Genomic DNA, 21,157 nt, shown 5'->3' with positions numbered 1-21,157 from the left:
AAAATGACTTACAATCCATTGCAGCATCCCAACGGTCATGTGATCAAAATCCAGAGGCTTAGCAACTGGCATGTACTTATGACGGTTGCAGTGTCCCAGGGTCATGCAATCCCCTTTTGCGACCTTCCGATATAAGCAAAGGGCATGGGGAAGCCAGATTCACTTGAAAATGATGTTACTAACATAGCAACTGTAGGGATTCACTTAAGAATGGTGACAAGAATGGTCGCAAAATGGGGCAAATTTTATTTAATGTTTTACTTAGAAAGGGGAATGTTGGGCTCCATTGTGGTCGTATGTTGAGGATAACCTGCACAGCCGCCCAGCTTACAGGGACCCCGGTGGCTTACAGAAATAAAACCACAATGCAAAATCCAATAAACCTACACACACACACAAACATCTTTGAGGCTCACCCTCTCATTCTTGTCTGCACAGAAGAGGCGAGTGTGATGTCTTTTCTGAACCACGATGTAGGTGATGCCCGGCTGGTAATCCTTCTCCAGTTTGATGCAGGCATCCCGGATGGCCAGAAGCTCATAGTGGAGGATCTGAGGAAGGAAGGAAAATAATACTAACACGATTAATAGAGGAGAGCCTGAGAAGCCCACTTGGGAGTTTTCTTTTGCGCCCCCTCCCCAAAGGACCCAGACTATGTAGATCAGGGATGTCCAATCATGGCAAATTGTGCAGCTCCTGGTGGCAAAGAAGTGGATGCCCGAAGATTAGAAGTTAGGAAGATCCAGGAAAATCTCTAACATATGTGCGAGTCGTTCCTGACTCTAAGGGACGGTGCTCGTCTCCGTTACAAAGCTGAAAGAGCTAGCGCTGTCCGAAGACAATGTGGCCAGCATGACTAAATGCCGAAGACGCACGGAATACTGTTCCCTTCCCACCAAAGGTGGTCCCTATTTTTCTACTTGCATTTTTACATACTTTCGAACTGCTAGGTTGGCAGAAGCTGGGACAAGTAACAGGAGCTCACTCCATTACACGACACTAGGGATTCGAACTGCCAAACTGCCGATCTTTCTGATCGACAAGCTCAGCATCTTAGCCACTGAGCCACCATGTCCCATCTAACATGACTATGGATCCTCACAACCATTTCTGTTTAGTGACTTTTGGAAGTTACAACAGCTCTGAAAAAAGTGGCTTACGACCAGTTCAACTCAACAGGGAAGCTGGATTTGTTTAAATGACCGGTGGTTCATTTAACAAGCAGTGATCTGCTTAACCACAGTGGGGAAAAAAGTCATAAAATTAACTGCCTTGCTTGCTTTGCAACAGAAATTTGGATCCCAATTGCAGTCGTAAGTTGAGGAATGTCCTGTAGTTGCGCAATAAATATTGGGAAGTTGTGTGTTGCGGCCAGGCAGCGGAGATGACAATAGAGTTAGACAGTGAAGAGGTTGGGGAGGAACATGGGCCAGTCCTGCAGTCTAGGGAAGGCTCTGATGAGAGCTCTGCATTGGAGGCAGAGAGGGAGCTAGATAGCAGTGAGGCAGAGGAACAGCTGGAGCCTGTTCCCAGTGTGCGCATGCGCAGAAGTGCCAGAAGACAAGAACAACTAAAAAAGCAGGGTCGACTTGGGAGTAAAGTCACACCTTGGAGGTGATTGGCCCCTCCCATAAGAAACAAAAGAGGAACAAATGAGGAGTGGGCTTTTGCAGGAAACTATTTGTTCCTTCAATCGTTTCAAGAGTGGAAAGGTCTGTTTGTGACTTTAAGAGACTCTGTGCCAAGTGTTGCCTTGCCCTGCGTTTGAAAACTAGTTATCTGGCAGGTCTCCAAACGAGATAAGGTGTGTGTGGATAAACATTCCTCTGAAAGACTGTTTGCTAAGCCTTGCTGACTGTGAATGAAAGGAATTCACAATCATGTAAATAAAAGAGGTTTTGCCGGGACCAAGACTCTGCTTCATGCATGTTAAGGAAGCCTGGGTCAGAACATTGTGCTCCCATAAGCATCTAAAGAAGGGAAGGTGGCTCTACCAACCCAAGGCGAACCTGAGAGCGAACTCCTCCTTCCATGCAACACCTGATGTTCAAGAAGTGTCAGGAAGTCTTCCTCACCTGTGGCAGTTGTCCCTCAGGCACACCATCCCGGTAGAAGATGATGCGTGTGGGTTTGAAGCGTGTAGACTTGTAGAACTGGATGAGGAGTTCTCGGACCATGTAGGAAAGGTCTTCAATGATTTCCTGGCGTGGCCGCTGTACCCGAACTGTGGCACAGTAGCGGCTTGGGTGGGCATCCATACTCCCCACCACCTGCCGTCAAACAAAGAGGCAACGTCTATGTGTCGCTCACAGTGAAAGTGGAAGGCAACAGGTGTTGGGTGGATCTCAAATCTTTATATACTGTAGCATTTTTGGGAGAAGGGGAGTCTAGGATGACGGGAAAACACTGGTTGAGCTTAAACCAGTGGTGGGATTCAACCAGTTCACACCTATTCAGGAGAACCAATTGTTGAATTTCTAAGCAATTCGGAGAACCGGTTGTTAGAAGAAATCTTTTGTTTTTTCCCCACTTTACAGGGCTAATCCTGTAAGGAAGGCAGGAAGGAAACACTCTGGTGTTGTTTTTAGCCTCATCTTTATTGCCCTGCTTACAGAAACTGCCTCTCCAGTTAACACTTATTACATTGTAACAGCTAAGGCAAAGCGCCCATTGACCTGAGTGATGTTGAGTTGGCCACGCCCACCCAGTCACATGACTACCGAGCCACGCCTACCCAGCTGCTCATTAGGGCAGAGTTAAATTATTTAAATCCCACCACTGGCTTAAACCATGCTTGAATGTGGATTATTGACTAAGGTGCAACTGGCTAAAGTGAAACAATATACTGAAGACGAGATCAGGAGAAGGACATTAGGGAAACATGAAATCCCATCCTTGCTTTACCAGCCTTAATAAGGAGAGGAGGGGAGGGGAGGGGAGGGGAGAGGAGGGGAAAGGAGGAGAAGGAGAGAAGGGGAGGGGAGGAGAGAAGATGAGGAGAGGGGAGGAGGAGGAGAGGACTCCCAAAATCAGGTCTTCTGCTGAGACCCGGTTTCCACCAAAATTCCAAAGCTGAAGCATCTTTGTTTTGTTTAAGACCCCAACTTTGGAAAAGTGAACTTACAGCTGTTATGGAGGGCTTCTTTCCATCACCAGCTGGAGGATGAGTCACATCAGCTCCCAGGAATATAACCGGCTGCTGAAAAACGGCAGATCTAGGAGCAACATGAAGCAGGAGTCTTAAGGATCGCCAAAGAGGGTTCTCAGATGACTGAGGGTAGATACTACAGGCAGTTTTTGACTGACAACCATTTCTCTAGTGACTGCTCAAAGTAACAACAGCACCGAAAAAAACCTATTTTATGACCAGACCTCGTAGACTTCAGGAGCTCATGATCGATTTTGCAAAGGAGTTCCAAAAGACGAAGAGAGAGAAGATAATAGAAGCATAGAGTAGGAACAAGGAAAGTGGTCAACCCCGAGCAATACGTACCGCTGATGGGGCACCAAGATATTGTTAATTCCTCCAAGTTTCACATTGATCTTGAGACAGAGGTTGGAAAGAGTCTGGGGGGACGTCTTCACCACATTTTTGACCTGCACACACTGAGTGGCCATGCCCAGAAGGGTGTCTCCTACACGCTTCACCTCCGCTGCAGGGAAAGAACAGAGCATCAAAGGTCAGTGGTCTTCGTAAAAGGACGGTTCCTGTTTAGCGCAAGCAAATCCCTTTAGGAATACGTCCATTAACAAGGTGGAGAATAAAATCAAAGTCCCTTAAGGGAGAATTCTTGAGATGTTCCAAACTTTCTAATACTACAAGTTGGTTAGATTAATGCAGTGTTTCTCAACTTTGGCAAGTTTTAAGATGTGTGGACTTCAACTCCCAGAATTCTGCAGCCAGAACAGTAAGCAGTAATTAAAGACTACCCTTCTCAAATATGTTCTGGCCTGCCAGCAGCCAGCAGAGCTGGCAGCAGATTTGGACAGTGAGGAGGTTGGGGAGGAACCTGGGTGAGTCCTGGAGTCTGGGGAAGGCTCTGATGAGAGCTCTGTGTCGAAGGCAGAGAGGGGCCAGAGCCGTATGCCAGTTATCAGCTGCCTTCAGAGGCAGACATCAGTGAGGCAGAGGAACAGCTGGAGCCAGATGAAGGGAACAGCTAAGGAACAGGGGTTGACTTGGGAGTAAGGCCACAGGTAGATGATGAAAATCCCTCCCATAGGGAATAAAAGAAGAGCAAAAGGGGAGTGGAGTTTGCAGGAGACCATTAGTTCACTTAATTGGTTCCTGACTCTCCGAGACTCCTGGCCAAGTTTTGCAGATATCGGCCTGGCAGCTCTCCAAGACAGATAAGGTCTGGGACTGTAAATCGTCCCTTGAAAGACTTCACAATTAATTAATAAAAGGGATTTTTGTTGGGACAAGGAGTTTGCTTCATGCTCTCGGGAAGCCTGGGTCAGAACAAAATGCTTTTCCTTACACCGATTCTGATGACATACCATACACTGGGGTCTTTCCTGGCAGGATGACGATGATGAGCTGGAGTCCTGAATATGTGTTTTTAAGGTGTCGGAACATGGGCTCCACACTGTCAGCACCTTGGGCGTATTTACAGAAGCAAGGCTGGCCCTGGATTGGCATCCCTGCGTCCTTAGAAATTTTGCGCAGCTGGTCCGTAAAGTTCCTATCCAAAGAAAACCGAAAGTCAGATCAGAAGAGCGTAGATGAATTTGTCACAACTGATATGCCACCCACTCAAAAGGAAAGAAGCTTGGTTATTGCTATAGAAATGGCTAGTTGTTACTATTTGGTATAACTAAAAAGTTTAAGACGTATGGACTTCAATTCCCAGAACTCCCTACCATGTTTCCCCAAACATAAGACTGGGCGGGTCATATTATTTTTTGCTCCAAAAGATGCATTAGGGCTTATTTTCTGGTTCAGTCTTATTTAGGGGGAAATACATTACTAATTGCGTCCATCTGGCTGATGATCTTAACTGGGGTTTATTTTTGGAATAGGGCTTCTAGTATGAGCATCCTGAAAAAATCATGCTAGGGTTTATTTTCCAACAGGATCTTATTTTCAGGGAAACAGGGTAGAAGTCCACACATCTTAAACTTGCCAAAGTTGAGAAACACTGGCCTAGGGAGTGGGGCCAGAATGGAAGCAAAGCAGGAATGTATTGTATCAATATTCCCATACTTTGTGAATTGTCTGCCTTTGGGAAAGGACAGGAAATAAGCTTGTTTCCAGCAAATCATTCTCTATTGAGCTGAACAGGGGTCGGCAAAATTAAACACACAAAGAACCACAAAGGTCCTAACCGGAAGCCCCCCATTCAATTCTGGAGCCAACCGGAAGCCCAGTTCCCCCACCATAGAGTCTCCTCCTAGTGCGGCAGCCTTTTTCCTCCACCTGTCCTAACTGAAAGCCCTATCAATTATGGAGCTGATCAGTGATAGGGAGCCGCAGCAGAGGGATGAAAGAGCCACATGCGGCTCTACAGCTACTGGTTGCCGACCAGATCTAATCCAAGTAGAGACAGAATCCTTATGTGGAGAACCTACAGTTTCAACCTGGAATCTTCTGGACATAAGCAACGTGTAAGATTTTGCACATCATCCAAAGGGGAGGCATTTTAAATCTCAAAATAATAATAATAATGAAGATGAAAATCAACAAATGTTTAGTTTTACAATTGTTTTTGATGTGGAATCTTGGGTAGCCCAGGTAAGAACCCAGCTGCCTTGCCACAATTGACATTCCAGCAAGAACTGTAATTCTTTATTTCCAAAAGCTGTTAAAATGGAATTATTGTTTATGGTGTCCTTGGTGCTTTCGGAGCTTGTTTTCTTGCTGATGTTCCACTACCCTACTATGTTACACAATCAGCACTGATTATGTTACCTAGTTGGGTAATGAAACGTCTGCAAGACAACAACCAAGCTCAGAGAGCATCAATGACCCTTCGTTTCAACCCTGAACTACAAATATTACCTTCTATTGCAATTCATATTTTGTTTAATGCTGGGGAAGACAATCAATACCAGGGGAGGTTTGAGAATTAAATTGCCTCTAGGTTCTGTCATGGCTGGCAACTTTGCACTGAATCAAGCTACCTTTTTATGCAGCTCCAACCTGCCTCTTTTAACCAGCAGCATCTGCCCAGCTTTTCAGGTCTGGCTTGAGCTGACGAGGTCAACTCTTTCTGTCCCTTCTAGGACAGGGGGGTCAAACTCAATTTCATTGAGGGCCATATCAGAATTGTGTTTGATCTCAGGGGCTGGGGGTGGGGGGGCATGGCCAGATCGATGTCACTCATGTCGGGGGCACCTGTGGTGGGCTGAGCATTCTACCAGCTAAAATGGGCTCCCAAGCTCCGTTTCCAGCTGCAATGGCCTCCAGCAACCCTCTATCAGCAAAAACAGAGCTCCATTTTTGCTGAGAGAGACACCACAGGCCGGTCCTTTGCTGCTTTCAGATCTAAGCACCCTATTCTGCCCATGGACCTTCAGTTTGACACCCCTGTTCTAGGAGCTATTTCATTTCTTCCCCCCTCCCATGATCTCTAATCACTTACTTTAGCACTTCTTCTCTGCACTGCTTCTGAGGGGCAAAGCACGCGATGGCCCACACTTTGATCTCGATCCCATTGTAGAACTGCTTCCCTCGCATATCCCAGACCCCCTGATTGGGCGTGGCGATGGCGCGATTCTGTGGGAGGAAAGTGGGTGGCATCAAGAGAGGAATCAGCCTGGAATCATCATGTTGCCACAAGTGATCCAACTCCAGTCCCCCTTGAATTCCAATGACTCCTATCTAGCCCGAATTTAGTTAACTGATTCTTGAGTATGGGCTTGAGCAATAAATCTTCTCTGTAGCTTATTGTGTGGCCCTATTCCTTTGTGCCTGACAAAATCCATACCTCAAAGATCTGAATTAGTAAGGTTTTCAAAAACAGACTAGACAAGCATTTGACTGGGATAGCATAAGACTTCTGCCTTGACTAAGATGATTAAACTAGGACAGAGCTCCCAACTTTTCCAGCTTTGTGGACCGATGGGAGGGGATGGTGCCAGGGACTGGATTCAGGCGGTTCACACCAGTTTGGCCAAAACGGATATTAATTTTGCATCCAGTTTGCTGAACCGGTTGTTGCAAGGACCGGTTGGCCTCGGCCATCCTACCCCACCCCTCCCCTCCCAGGTGGCTCCAGGCAGCCAGTTCATAATGTCAGGTAAGTGCAGGGTCTGCAGAGGCTCTGGGAAGGCAAAAAACAGGCCTCCTAGAAGTCCGAAAACAGGCCTGTTTCCGGCCTCCAGAGACCCAGGGGAGGACATTTTCACCCTCCTGGAGGCTTTGGGAAAGCCTCCAGAGCCTGGGGAGGGTGAAAACGCACCCTCCCCTGCCGTGGTGCAGGAGGCTGAGTAGGCCACACCCACCATGGCCACCACCGATCCAGCAACTGAGCAGAGAACCGGTTTGCTAACATTTTTCAATCCCACCCCTGGATGGTGCCATTAATGAAAATAGAGCCCACGCTGGCCTGCTGCTCGTACAAGTGGGGATGAGCATGCGCTCACCCACCACTTCTGTGACCCGGTTCTCAATGGCTGAAGCTCCGGTAGTGGGGTGCAGGCCGGAGACTGGGGACCCCTGGGCTAGAAGACCTCTGTGGTCCCTTCCAGTCCTATGATTCTGTGATTTGCTGGAGAAGAGATTTACATGGATTTTGTCCTTTAAAAAAATGCTTCCAGAGAAACAAAAACTCCTTTCCCTTTTGTTATCTTTTCTAAGATCACAGCTAAGATTCTCAGAAAGCTACATGCGACTCCAGTTTCTGAATGATGGTTTGATATGAGTTAGTAAATAAATATCTCAGCCTTCAGGAGTGCTTGTGAATAAAAGCAGCCCAGAGGTTCCTTACTACTCACCCGGCCTCCGTATTGTAAAATTGGGGCTGGCAAGACCCTCCCAGTCACTTCTGTCATGTCATCTTTCACTTTTATGCCAAACTCTTGTATGTAGGGGTCCAGGTTGTAACTGGCATTTTTCATCTGCAAGACAAAGGGAGGTTGACGTTTTCAAACAAGCTAATCTCTCTAGAGCACTATTTCTCCATGTTGGAACTTTAGGATGGATAGACTTCAAATCCCACAACCCCCCGCCCCCAGCCAGCCATGTTGGCTGAGGAATTCTGGGAATTGAAGTCCACCCATCCTAAAGTTGGCAAGCTTGAGAAACGCTGCTCTAGGGGATAGGCCCCCAAAAGGCTACATCCTAGACCAGTGATGGCTAACCTTTTTGTCGTCGTGTGGCAAAAGCGCTCACACACAAATGTGCAACAGTGCATGCATATGCATACCCATAATGCAATGGATACCACCACCCGCACATGTACCACTACCCGCACATGTGAGTGCGACCTACCCCTGGGCATGCGCAGGCTACCCCCTCCCCCATGCCGTTTTTGGCCTAGCAGGCCTCCCTGAAGCCTCCTGAGATCAAAAATGGGGCACAGCCCCCCCACCCCACCCCCTTGTGTATGGGCACATGCGCCCTGTCTATGCAAATGGCAGCAGAGACCTGAGAATCAGCTGGCTGGAGGCATGCTTGCATATGTGGTGGAGCTGAGCTGGGGTGACAGCTCGTGTGCCCGCAAAGAGGCTCTAGATGAGAGGTGGAGGAAAATGGCCCCTTTATGACTTGTGGACTTCACCTCCTAGAATTCCTGAGCCAATTTGGGTCCATAAGTCACAAAAGAGCCATCATTCCTCACCCCTGCTTTAGATGATCTGAGCCTGAATCTCTCATAATTCTCAGATGTCTCAACACTTCTAGAAGAAGTTGGTAAAGACTAACCTAATTAAGAGTAGGCAATAAAGAGCGGACTTGTTGGAAAACAGAAGACATATTATTGAATAGTAACTTCCCTCAACCTTGGGCAACACAGCCAGCATCCCCAACTGAGGAGGGCCCATCATGTTATCCACATCCGGTTCTAAGCATCCAAAGGATCATCTCTTCCTTCTTCTACCCAATGTACTATATTATTACCTTTACAGCACCTGCATTAATACTAAACCCTGCAAAAAGAAAGGCTGAAGCCGGGAAGTTCTCAACTTAACGACCACAATTGGGATTGACGCACTTATCAAATGAGTTGCGCCATATTTTAGAATCTTTTTGCTGCCATTATTAAGCAAATCACATGACTATTAAGTGAATCATGCTGTTAAGCAAATCTTAGAAAACGTAGAATAACTTTATTGTCACTTTAAATATACAGTAATCGGCATTCATTAAAATGAACTTTTGTTGCATACAGCTCTCAAAGGGTCACAACCTCCAATATACACTACATAAACATAACAAAAATACAAATAAATAAATAAATAAATACAAAATTATGCATATAGCCACATGTATTCTATGACACAAAGAAACAACACAGTCTAGTTCGGATGTATACATATACATGATGAGGAAAATGAATCTTGCAAGTTTGCCAGACGGATGGTCTAGGGAACAAATCTGTTACAGAATCTGGTAGTCCTGCTAGAAATACTTCGAAACCTGCTCCCAGAGGGGAGCAAGAGAAACAGATCGTGGTGGGTGTGTGGGGTCTCTAACAATGCATTGAGCTCTAAGCTCACAGCGTTTATAAGCAGTATCCTGAATAATGGGAAGCAAGCTTTCTATAATCTTCTCCACTGTCCTTACCACTCTCTGTATGGACTTTCTATCTGAGGCCACCAAGCCAAACAGTGATGCAGTTTGTTAAAACATTCTCAATCGTGCCTCTATAAAAAGTGGCCAGGACAGAAGGAGAAATATGTGCTCTCCTCATCCGACGCAGCAAATGTAGTGGTTTGCATGCTTCCCAGATTTTGATTTTGCTTGTTGGAAGCCCCTGGGACGGTTACAAATAGGGATCCCATGATCCTGGGCTGCTAGAATGATTGTAAATATATGCTGGTAGCCAAGGAACGAAATTTTAATCATGTGACTGCAAGGATACTGCAACAGTTTTAAGTGCGAGGAGTGGTAATAAGACACATTTTTCAGCAGCATGGTAATTTTGAACAGCAGTTAAATGAATGGTTGTAAAATGAGGACCACGTGTACCCTGAATTGTACACAGCTGGTATGTTATTAGCCAGAGCCAAGAATTAAACTCCTGCACTTTCTTCCTTCTAAATTACAACAGCATTGAGCTCTGAGCTTCCCATCACCTTCATACGAGCGCAAAGGTCACCTCCCATTCTGGCATGGTTCTGATGAAAAGAAGTGGTACTTACCAACCGGCTAATTTCTTCTTGCCTGTCAGGAGCAGATCGCGCTGTAGCTTTGATCATGGTAGACGTCTGATTGTCTGTCAGTTTTTTGATGCACCGCTGGCCAGCCACAATGTTACACACCTGGAAAATAGGCGAGGAGGCAGGTGTTTGTTTAAAGCGACCACCTTTCCTTGAACTCAAAAGGGGATGAAAGCAATGATGATTTTGTGGTTTTGTGTGTAGCATCCCGATTTTGCCAAACCCTGGCTTGAGCAAAACAAAACTAGCTGGGACAACGCATTGTCAGAGTTTGCAGCAGCAATCATATCCAGAAAGCACACGCAGGTAACTGATTCAGCAGGATTCATTAACTTCTCTTTATGTATAATAGAACACATGAAGTAAATATACAATACCAAAAGCTGGTTCCTCCAATATGGTAGAGAGTACAAGCAAGCATGTGCAGAGTGTAGACTAGTTTCAGTTTTAGTTCAGAGCAGCAGATTAGTATAGAGCTAAGCCATGCCCAGGCTTCAAACTGTTTCACATTAGCTGACCTTGTTACTAAACCCTATTCCAGTTCAGGAATATACACTGACACGCATCCAGTGGTGGGATTCAAATTTTTTTACTACCAGTTCTATGGGCATGGCTTGGTGGGCGTGGCAGGGGAAGGAGCTGTCTTGACTCTCTCTTAATCAAACTATCTAAACTTTGCTGTCTCTTGTCTATGGAGATTCTCAGCCATCCAGGTCATGGTTGTCCCAAAGGTGCTTTTTCAAGTGGCAATTGGAGTTTCTGTGGGTTTCCTTGAAGATGTTTCACTCCTCCTTCTTCAGAACTGAAGAAGTGTCAGCCTCTGCTTCGCTTACTTGCTATCGGCTGCCATAGAAATGGGGAGGGTGGGGGCATGGTATTTGGGATGGGAATAAATGGTACTGGAGGTGATATGGCAAGGGGAGTTTTCTTCTCACTATCTTCTGCACATGCTGATAGTCGGTGTTTGGACCTGGTCAAGGCCAACTGTCCTGATGATGCTGTCTGAAGATGCAACCCATATGACACCTTAAGGAGTTGCAGATTGGACACTGGGGTGGGGGTCGTTGGGGGGGGGGTGTTGGGTAATTGTTTGATATGTATGTGTTCGCGCCTTTCTGACTCAGATCTTGCTTTACTTTCACTGCTATCGTTTCATAACCAGTAAAAGTACTTTTTAATTCCACAAACAATGGAGTTGGGAGTTTTCTTTCTTGGTTACTGAAGGAGGCACGCCTGACAAGAAGCTTCTTGGATGAGAAGCAAAAGGTCTTCAAGGAAAAACAAAGAAGTCCCAGTTGCCTCTTGAAAAATCCCCATTGGGACTTTGCTGTCTCTTGGTCCTCTGGAATGCAGCCCCTCCCTCCTGGGAATCCAGACTGCATTCCATCCTATGAAGATGGAAGGGGTCAGAGCAAAGAACAGAGTATGATTGCACCAGTCTGTACGGGGATGACCCTAAAGGCTCCTAGCCCAGAACTACCACCAACCCAACCCCAGGCAGATGCTTTTTACCTCCAGAGGCAGATAGGTGTGTTTTTGCTCTTGGCCGACTTGAAGACAGGGCAGGTGAGGGTACTTCAGCTGCAGGTTGTACTTCTGCTTGAAGTATTGTGCAACAGTGCATTCCACAGTTTGCCCGCTCTCCAGCTGCAAGGGAAACCTGTCCAAAGAGAACAAGAGTGCTCTTAAGAGACCCAATGCCCACCAATGAAAAGAGGCTCAGCTTCACTCCTCTGAGGCCTCCAGAGAAGAGGTCCCCAACTTTTCGGACCTCAGGGACCACTAAATTCGTAATTTTAAATCCCGCAGACCACTAACATGATCTGCCTAATGGCCGGCTGGTGGGTGTGGCTAGGTTGTCATGTGACTGGGTGGGCATGGGCAACAATGTCACTCACATTGACGGGCACATCGGCGGCCTCTGCTCGCCACTCCTTGCCTGCCCATTTGGGCTCCTTAGAGCCCCAATAGGAAGCACTTGTTGGAGCTAAGCAGCCACCATGAGAAAAGAGTTGGCAAAACAGCTCAGTTCAAATTGGATCTGACCGAGAAGGAGGCTCAGCAGAAGCACCTCACTGAGGACTATGAGCATAGGCTATCCAAACAGAGGGAAGACTTGCTGGAGTGCAAGGCCAGGTACTGGCACCTGGAGGCTCAGTGGGCTGAGATAGTCAGTCAGTTCCAGGCCATGATGCAGTCTCACTGGAACAAGGCCCTCTGGTTCTTCGCCACCAGCGGCGCTTTCCTCCAGCCTTTGCCCAAAGCCCCCCACCAGGAGGCTGAAGCAGACCCCAAGTCGGAATTTCTGCCCCCCTCCAACCCACACAAAGAGACCTCAAAGGGGGAGACTCTGCAGCGACAGAAACATTCATTGCACGTATCCATCCCAGGGGCCGTAGTTTGAGGACCTCTGATTTAGTGCAATGTAAAAAATGCAAATAATTTTTCTGCAGACCACCGAAATTTTCTTGCAGACCACCAGTCATCTACGGATCACCAGTTAGTGACTGCTATTCCAGAGAGACCCGCCAGGACAGCAGCCCCCAACCTTTGGGGCACCAGGGAGCAATTCCGTGGAGTGAGGTTTTTCTACAGACGGAAGGGGGCGTAGTGTCGCTTGCTGCCTGCATCTCGTGGATGGGGCTTTGCTTGTTTACACGGCCTTGTTGCTGGCATTCCACAGACTGGTACCAGTCCATGGACGTGGGGACCCCTGCACCCATCCAAAGGACAAAACCTGTATGGTGTTATCACAACACAAACTCGCCTTTCAAAGCTGCACGCACGAGTATAAAAGGCAGAGTTTGTCTTCTTGGTACAGGTAGTCCTCATTAAGCGACTGCCTCGGATAGCGACCGTTTGCAGTTATGACAGTGATAAAAAAGCAACGTTGCCACCCACATCTGCATTTATGACCTTCGCAGATCCGCAAAGGAAAAGAAAAGCTAAAAGAAGGTTATAAGCACAGTTGTGGCTTTATGTTCAGTTTGCTGAACAACTAACCTGCCGGTCCCAACTGTGGTCACTAAATGAGGACTACCTGCATATGTTTCTTCATTCAACTGCTCCTGCCTTACGTTTGGTGACTAGCTGGACGCCGAGTGACATTACAGACACGGTACTTCCTCTTCATTTGTCCACAGTGAGTAACTTCCACTTTCAAACCTAGTGAAAGAGAAGATTAAGTTTACAGGGAATTGTAGTGTTGGTTTCATTCAAAGCTGCCTCCTTCCTCCATTCTGTTTTAGTTTATAAGATTCTCCATTAAAATTACAATACAGTAGCATTTAATGAACAGAAGTTGTAAGGTTTTGATTTCAACAATTACAAGTACTTATTCTAGTCAGAGATTCATTCTTGCACGAAACCCTGAAATTACAAGATTTTCTTTTATTAGAATACTTCACAAAAGAACGACTCCTTAATCTTGCTTATATTGAACATGTTGTCCTCAATACATACATAATGGCAATTATTATTAGTGCACTAAAACTGGAATATGACAGCAAAGTTATGGGATTCCATCAGCTGATAGAATTAAATATTTAAAAAAATCTTTTCAGACTTGCTCGTTTTATAATCAGTCCTCTACAGATTTCAAAAAATGCTTATTCTGGAATTCATGTTGCTGATGAAGTGTTTCATTATAAACAAGAAATAACTAAGCAACTCCCCTCAGGGTTCATTTTGGACTGAGAAGGTAAATAAATCCCCCAAATAAATAAATACCAGTTTTTTAAAAAAAAAATACACAGTCCAATTCCTAATATACTTATTTTTTTGTGGGTGGGGGAGAGATCAGAGATATCTCAGCCTCCAATGATACTTTTCCAAGAAAATACGCTTGTGAAAAAAATCAACAGGAATGTGCCACAAGCTTTCTAAACATCATCAGTCCACAGAATCAGACAGACGATAAAAAAGCCTTTCCAACTTGGAAACAACTTAATCTTAATTTTTAATTTACCGCATTTTTTGAACTATAAGACACACCAAGATTTCAAAGAGGTAAGTAAGAAAAAACGTTTTTCTTCTCTCCGGCCCCCAGGAGCACTCCGCAGCCTTCAGTAGGGCTGGGGGAAGGCAAAAACGCCTCCATTTTTGCGAGAAACGGGCGGAAAATGGGTCATTTTTTGCAAAAATGGGGGCATTTTGCCTTCCCCCAGCTCTGCTGAATCTTGCAGAGTGCTTCTGGGGGCTGGGGGAAGACAAACACACCTTCATTTTTCTGAAAAATGGCCCATTTTTTGCTCATTTTTCGCAAAAATGGGGGCATTTTTGCCTCCCTCGAGCCCTGCTGAAGACTGCAGAGTGTTTCTGGGGGCTGGGGGAAGACAAAAACGCCTCATTCTTTGCCCATTTTTCACAAAAATGGAATGTGGGAGCGAGGCTTCTGGAGACCAAAAATGGCTGTATTTGGTGTATAAGACGCACCAACATTTGTACACTCTTTTAGGGGGTAGGGGGGTCTTATACTCTGAAAAATACGGTAATCCAGTACCAGCACTCCTCTTACCAGTTAAAAAGAAAGAGATGGAACACAAATTGATGGAGAAAAAGAAAATAAAGGCAATCATGAAGGGTAATAATCAGGAATATTCCTACATTTCTGGTTGATATGCATGTGATGGTGGTGGGCAGAACAGGGAATGACTGACATGAGGTAATGCTTTTTCACACATATGATCCTCTACTATCTACCTCTGTTCACTTATTTTCACACAGAGGCCTTCCCATTCAAGCAGATATACCCCTAATCCGAGCCGTGTGGCACAGTGGTTAGAATGAAGTATTGCAGGCTGACTCTGCCCACAGTTTGGAGTTTGATCCTGACAGGATTCAAGGCTGACTGAGTTTTTCATCCTTCCAAGGTCAGTAATATGAGGATCCAGATTGTTGTAAGGGGGGGGGGGGACAGGTCAATATGACATTGTAAACCACTCAGTGTGTGCTGCAAAACACTACGGGGTAGGGGTTGCCACAAAGAAGAGGGAGTCAAACTATTCTCCAAAGCATCTGAGGGCAAAACAAGAAGCATTGTGTGGAAACTAATCAAGGAAATAAGCAACTTAGAACTGAGGAGAAATTTCCTGACAGTTAGAACAATTAATCAGTGGAACAACTTGCCTCCAGAAGTTGTGAATGCCCCAACACTGGAAATGTTTAAGAAGATGTTGGATAGCCATTTGTCTGAAATGGTATAGGGTTTCCTGCCTAGGCAGGGAGTTGGACTAGAAGACCTCCAAGGTCCCTTCCAACTCTGCTATTGTATTCTTGTATTCTAGTATCTAGTCTAAATGCTATTCCTATTGCTAATTTTCCCCATTGCCAAAATGTTTAAGCTTCCACTGCTTAAGTTAGAAGGAAGAAAAGCAGAAGCTTGGAAACTTGGAAAAATTGCTGTACTAAAACTATTCCTATATTGAGTCTGTCATCTGCACCTCTATAACTGTCTGGTTTGGTTCTGCAACCCAACAAGACAGACACAGACTTCAGAGGATAATTAGAACTGCAGAAAAAACAATTGCTGCCAACCTGCCTTCCATCGAGGACCTGTATACTGCACGGGTCAAAAAGCAGGCTTTGAAAATATTTACGCATCCTGGACATAAATTGTTTCAACTCCTACCCTCAAAACGACGCTATAGGGCACTGCACACCAGAACAACTAGGCACAAGGACAGTTTTCCCCCCCAATGCCATCACTCTGCTGAACAAATAATTCCCTCAACATTGTCACACTATTTACTAAGTCTGCATCTTCTTATCATTCCTATCACCCATCTCCTCCCACTATGATTGCATGGCTGTAACTTTGTTGCTTGTATCCTTATGATTTATATTGATTGTTTCCTAGTATGATTTGATTGCTTATTTGTACCTGATGACTATCGTTAAGTGTTGCACCATATGATTCTTGATGAATGTATCTTTTTATGTACACTGAGAGCATATGCACCAAAAACAAATTCCTTGTGTGTCCAATCACATTTGGCCAATAAAGAATTCTATTCTATTCTATTGTATATATAAGAGGAAAACGCCTTGGGTGGGCAAAGGGCATCTTTCCCACTCACCCCCTTCTTTGCAAAGAGAAAGCTGTGGTTCTCCCCAGATCCTGGCTATTCTTTCCCAAGCTCTTGCCATGGCACTAAGAATCAGAAGTGATTTTGTTCACACTCTCTTCCTTCTCCTTCCACTTCATAGCCCTCGACATGCAACTGCAATGGAGTTTGCCCATTACGGTTGTATGTTGTGATGGTCATAAATCCGGTCACTCACAGGATTAACCCGACTTTATAACTCCCCCCCCAGGCGTCATTAAATGAACCCTGTGGTCAGTCAGTGAACCAGTTGCTTCCTGTGACATGGTTTTTGCCCAAAACTGAAAGCAACTTCCATTAATTGGCAAAGCCATCATGAAACGTCATCCCATGACTGGGACAACTACAAAGGGCTGAAAATGCAGCTGTGTTGCAGGTGCCTGAAGTGCATTCAAGTGACTGTGAGGAAGGAGGAACTGTCATAAATTTAGAACTGGGTCATCATTTCCTTTTTCCAGGTAAGTCATTACTCTGACTGGTTGTTAAGTACCAAGGATTACCTGCATTCAACAGTTCAGGTTTTATACAAGTTCAACACCAAGCAGAAATCTCAGCTGGAATGCTATAAAAGGTAAAGGTTCCCTTCGCACATATGTGCTAGTCATTTCCGAATCTAGGGGGCGGTGCTCATCTCCGTTTCGAAGCCGAAGAGCCAGCGCTGTCCAAAGACATCTCCGTGCACGTGGCCGGCATGACTAAATGCCGAAAGTGCATGGAGCGCTGTTACCTTTCCACCAAAGGGGGTCCCTATTTTTCTACATGCATTTTTTACATGCTTTCAAACTGCTAGGTTGGCAGAAGCTGGGACAAGTAATGGGAGCTCAATCCATTACGCGGCACTAGGGATATGAACCACCAAACTGTCGACCTTTCTGATCAACAAGCTCAGCAACTTAGCCACTGAGCCCTTAATGTTGTTTCTTGGCAATTGCCAAGTAAATCTCTACCATTTTCTCCATAATTCCCACTGCCTTTCTGATTTACCTTTGATTTCCTTTGTGAACCTCACCCTCTGAGAGTCGGTCAGGGGCTTTGGCTGCTCGTCGATGTTCCGGATGTCCAGCACTTCACACATGAATTCAATCACCGGTTGGGCCTTGTAGAACGCCGTGGCAGACACTAAACCGAGAAAGGAGCACGTAAATCCCAACCGTAATTGTTTCTTGAAACTAACCAGTCCACAGCTACTGTGTTTCCCCAAAAATAAGACAGGGTCTTATTTTTTTGAGCCCCCCCCCAAATGTTGCTTGGGCCTTATTATCAGGGGGGGTATTGATTTGGGTGGCTGCTCTCTTGTGAGCAGGCGCCTGAAGAGCCGGGCACAGCCTCAGGAGCAAATGGCTGTGTTGCGCTGTTGCAGCAGCGCAACAAAGCCACTATTAGGTGACCACGCTCATGAGCAGCTGCCCGACAACCCACTTCCCAAAAGCACTAAGCCGGGAGGTTGCATGAGCGCCTGTTCTGCCCCAGCTCATGTGCCTCCCAGCCTCACCATGGCCTGTGCCAGTTCTCCCTGCAGGGCCAGGGCACTGCTGCCGCCGCGCTGCTGTTGTGCTCCAAGCATAACCGGCTTCTAAACCCTGGAGATCTGCAGTCTTCTGGCAGCGGCCACTCTGGGACTACGCTCTATGGTTGTGGGCTGGCTGCGGGAAGATTCTCTGTCCCACCAGAGTCTTCCAACAGTCAGCCCACAACCATAGAGTGTAGTCCCAGAGTGGCTGCTGCCGGAAGACTCGGCAGCAGATCTCCGGAGTTTGGAAGCCGGTTATGCTCGGAGTATGGCAGCGGCAGCAGCAGTAGTGCTGCGGTGGCACCCTGGCTCGGCCCTGCAGGGAGAGCTGGGCCAAGACATGGTAAGGCTGGGAGGCACGCGAGCTGGAGGCAAAACAAGTGCTCGCGCAACCTCTCTTTCCAACCGGGCAGAGCGCCACATGGCTTAGCGCCTTTGGGATATTACTGGGTCGGTGAGTGGCACTCTGCCCGGCTGGAAAGGGGTGTTGCCGGGTGGCTGCTCGTAAGAGCAGCTGCCCGGCAACCCCCCACTCCAGCTGGGCACAGCGCCACCCACCAACCTAGCAGTATCCCAAAGGCATCAAGCAATGTGAGAGCCTTTACCCCCTACCCTGGCTCCTGCAGCTTTGCGCCTTCGGGATATCGCTAGGTTGGTGAGTGGCAGTCTGCCTGGCTGGGGGGGGGGGGGGTTGTCCAGGGGGCTTATTATTGGGGCAGAGCATATATTTTTGCCCACAGGAAAAATATGGCATGGCCTTATTATCAGGACATGTCGTAATTTCGGGGAAACACGGTCCTTTTGCAGGGTATCTACCATTTTATAATTCTTATCTGAACACTTTATAAAAGAATTAAGCTCCTCAATTCTCTTGTTATACCTTTTCAAATTATTAATACCAACAAGACACTCCCAATGAAAAGCTCTTCCTCCGGGCACTTAATATTTATAATTGTTTCTTTTAATAACAGATGCATAATTTATTCTTCTGTAATGTTAATGGCTATAGAAACCAAAGCCTATTCTCTAACTTCTAGAAGAGTTAATCAACCATATCTTCTAGAATTCATCTTTTTTTTAACTACAAGTTCTACAAAAATCTCTTTTTTTCCCCAAAAATAAGATATGACATTTGAGTCTCTTTAAGAAGTCCAAATTTTATGTTGCTCCCATGGGTTTGTAACACACACACAAAAACACACACAACTTGGTTAGCAGATCAAAATCAAGAACTTTACCCCTGAATCACTCTAAAATACCTATGAAAAGAATTATGAGCCTTCCAAAGAACACGAAATATTACTGAAGTTGTTTAATTAAATGTTTTCCCCCCTCTGGTCTTTTCATAAATTCCTCCCAAATATTTTTCAACGAGACCTTTCACAAGCTGTCAAACAACTTTGCATGGAGATTATCAAAATAAAACATCGCAATACAAACTGAAATATAAGGGGAAAGGAGCAGTGGAGCATCCTCTCATCTAGCGTTATCCAGACGATTTCGCTCATTGGGAATGATGGAAATGGGCATCTGTCTAACAGTCATGCTCAACCTCAGCAGTGTTAAGATGTGTGGACTTCAACTCCCAGAATTCCCTAGAATTCCCCAGGATGGAGTTCACACATGTTAAAATTCTGGAGTTTGAGTAATACATCTGGCCCATATTAGATTTAGGGTGGCTGTACAGAACACTGAGCTTTGCATAGACTCTTACTGAGAGATACAGGTAGCCCTCAACTTACAATAGTCTGTTTAGTGACCATTACAACGGCACTGAAAATAATGAACTTATAACCATTTTTCACACTTATGACCATTGCAGCATTGCCAGGGCCACGTGATTTACATTCAAATGCTTGACAACTGACTCATATTTATGATGGTTACAGCATCCCGGGGTCGTGTGGTCCTCTTTTGCATCCTTCTGACAAACAAAGTCAGTGGGTAAACCCGATTCACTTTACGACTGTGTTACTAATTTGACACCCACAGTGATTCACTTAACAAACGGAGCAAGAAAAGTCGTAAAATGGGGCGGAAGTCATTCAACAGATTTCTCACTTAGCAACATAAATTTTGGGTTCAACTGTGGTCATATGTTGAGGACTACCTGTAGGTATGACTTCAAACTGAGAGGTGTAAGGATTATTACCATCTATGTTGAGCATCATCTTCCACATGGCAGGCCTGACAGACTGATGGAAGCCAAACCAGACCTCCCGACCTCCTCCCAGTGGGTGATAGTATCCTTCAGGGGGAGAGAAGAAGGAACGCCCTACTGGAGTGTACCTGGGAAGAGAAACAAGGAACTATATTACATGCTCATGAAAGCTAACAACAACTTCGATTTCAGCTGAGGCTCAACCATCAATATTTTTCTCATTTTCTTATCTTCTTCTAAGAAGATGCAAATGCCCAGATACTGTCTCCATATCTAGAAATTATTGAAACATTTATATAATACTGGTGGTTTTCTCTCATTTCAGTGAAATGTATACATGAGAATGTTGTGGCCAGCCTGCGGATTTGGCAGCAGATTCGGACACTGAGGAGGTTGGGGAGGAACAAGGGCCAGTCCTGGAATCTGGGGCTCTGATGAAGGCTCTGTGTCGGAGGCAGAGAGGGGGCCAGGGCCGTATGCCAGTTATCAGCTGCCTTCAGAGTCAGACAGCAGTGAGGCAGATGAACAGCTGGAGCCCGTTCCCAGTGTGCGCATGCACAGAGTTGCCAGATGAAGGGAGGAGCTAAAGAACAGGGGTCAACTTGGGAGTAAGGCCACAGGTGGACAATAAATGGCCCCTCCCAGATGAAATAAGAGAGGAGTGAAAGGGGAGTGGAGTTTGCAGGAGACAATTAGTTTGCTTAATTGGTTTGTGACTCTCTGAGACTCCTTGCCAAGTTTTGCAGATATCGGCCTGGCAGCTCTCCAAGCCAGAGAAGGTCTGTGACTGTAAATCCTCCCTTGAAAGACTCTGCTGGATGTGAATGAGCAGAATTCACAGTAAATTAATGAAAAGGGTTTTGTCAGGACCAGGAGTTTGCTTCATGCTCTTGCGAAGCTGAGGTCAGAACAGAGAACTCTTATTTTGATGTTTCATCCCCTAAAAATTCCGGGAGATGATCTTTTGAAGAGTCTCTGGATCTTTATTCATGGTGTGTTCCCCCCCACCCCCCAACTTAAAATACAAGAGACGGCATGTTAGGTCAACAGATTCCTGAA

General features: G+C 45.9%; 1 protein-coding gene across 1 annotated transcript in view; it reads right to left on the bottom strand.

Annotated features, from left to right (window-relative positions):
* LOC106550791 (protein argonaute-1) overlaps positions 1–21,157 on the bottom strand; it is a 72,163-nt gene that overhangs the window by 8,876 nt on the left and 42,130 nt on the right. The window contains exons 5-16 of the mRNA XM_087727170.1: positions 20,090–20,226; positions 17,412–17,546; positions 13,401–13,488; positions 11,836–11,983; positions 10,306–10,425; positions 7,939–8,061; positions 6,585–6,718; positions 4,501–4,685; positions 3,494–3,653; positions 3,125–3,215; positions 2,076–2,270; positions 417–551 (exon numbers count right to left, since the gene is read on the bottom strand). Of these exons, the coding sequence (XP_087583296.1) occupies positions 417–551; positions 2,076–2,270; positions 3,125–3,215; positions 3,494–3,653; positions 4,501–4,685; positions 6,585–6,718; positions 7,939–8,061; positions 10,306–10,425; positions 11,836–11,983; positions 13,401–13,488; positions 17,412–17,546; positions 20,090–20,226 (1,651 nt within the window). The remainder of the gene's footprint in view (positions 1–416; positions 552–2,075; positions 2,271–3,124; positions 3,216–3,493; positions 3,654–4,500; positions 4,686–6,584; positions 6,719–7,938; positions 8,062–10,305; positions 10,426–11,835; positions 11,984–13,400; positions 13,489–17,411; positions 17,547–20,089; positions 20,227–21,157) is intronic.

The sequence above is a fragment of the Thamnophis sirtalis genome, unplaced genomic scaffold (assembly GCF_051295495.1).
Source record: "Thamnophis sirtalis isolate CommonGarterSnake01/CBP01778 unplaced genomic scaffold, rThaSir2_p1.2 scaffold_13, whole genome shotgun sequence".
Lineage (NCBI taxonomy): Eukaryota > Metazoa > Chordata > Lepidosauria > Squamata > Natricidae > Thamnophis > Thamnophis sirtalis.
Note: the sequence above shows the minus strand (reverse complement) of the source record. Positions and strands in the feature narration are given on the sequence as shown.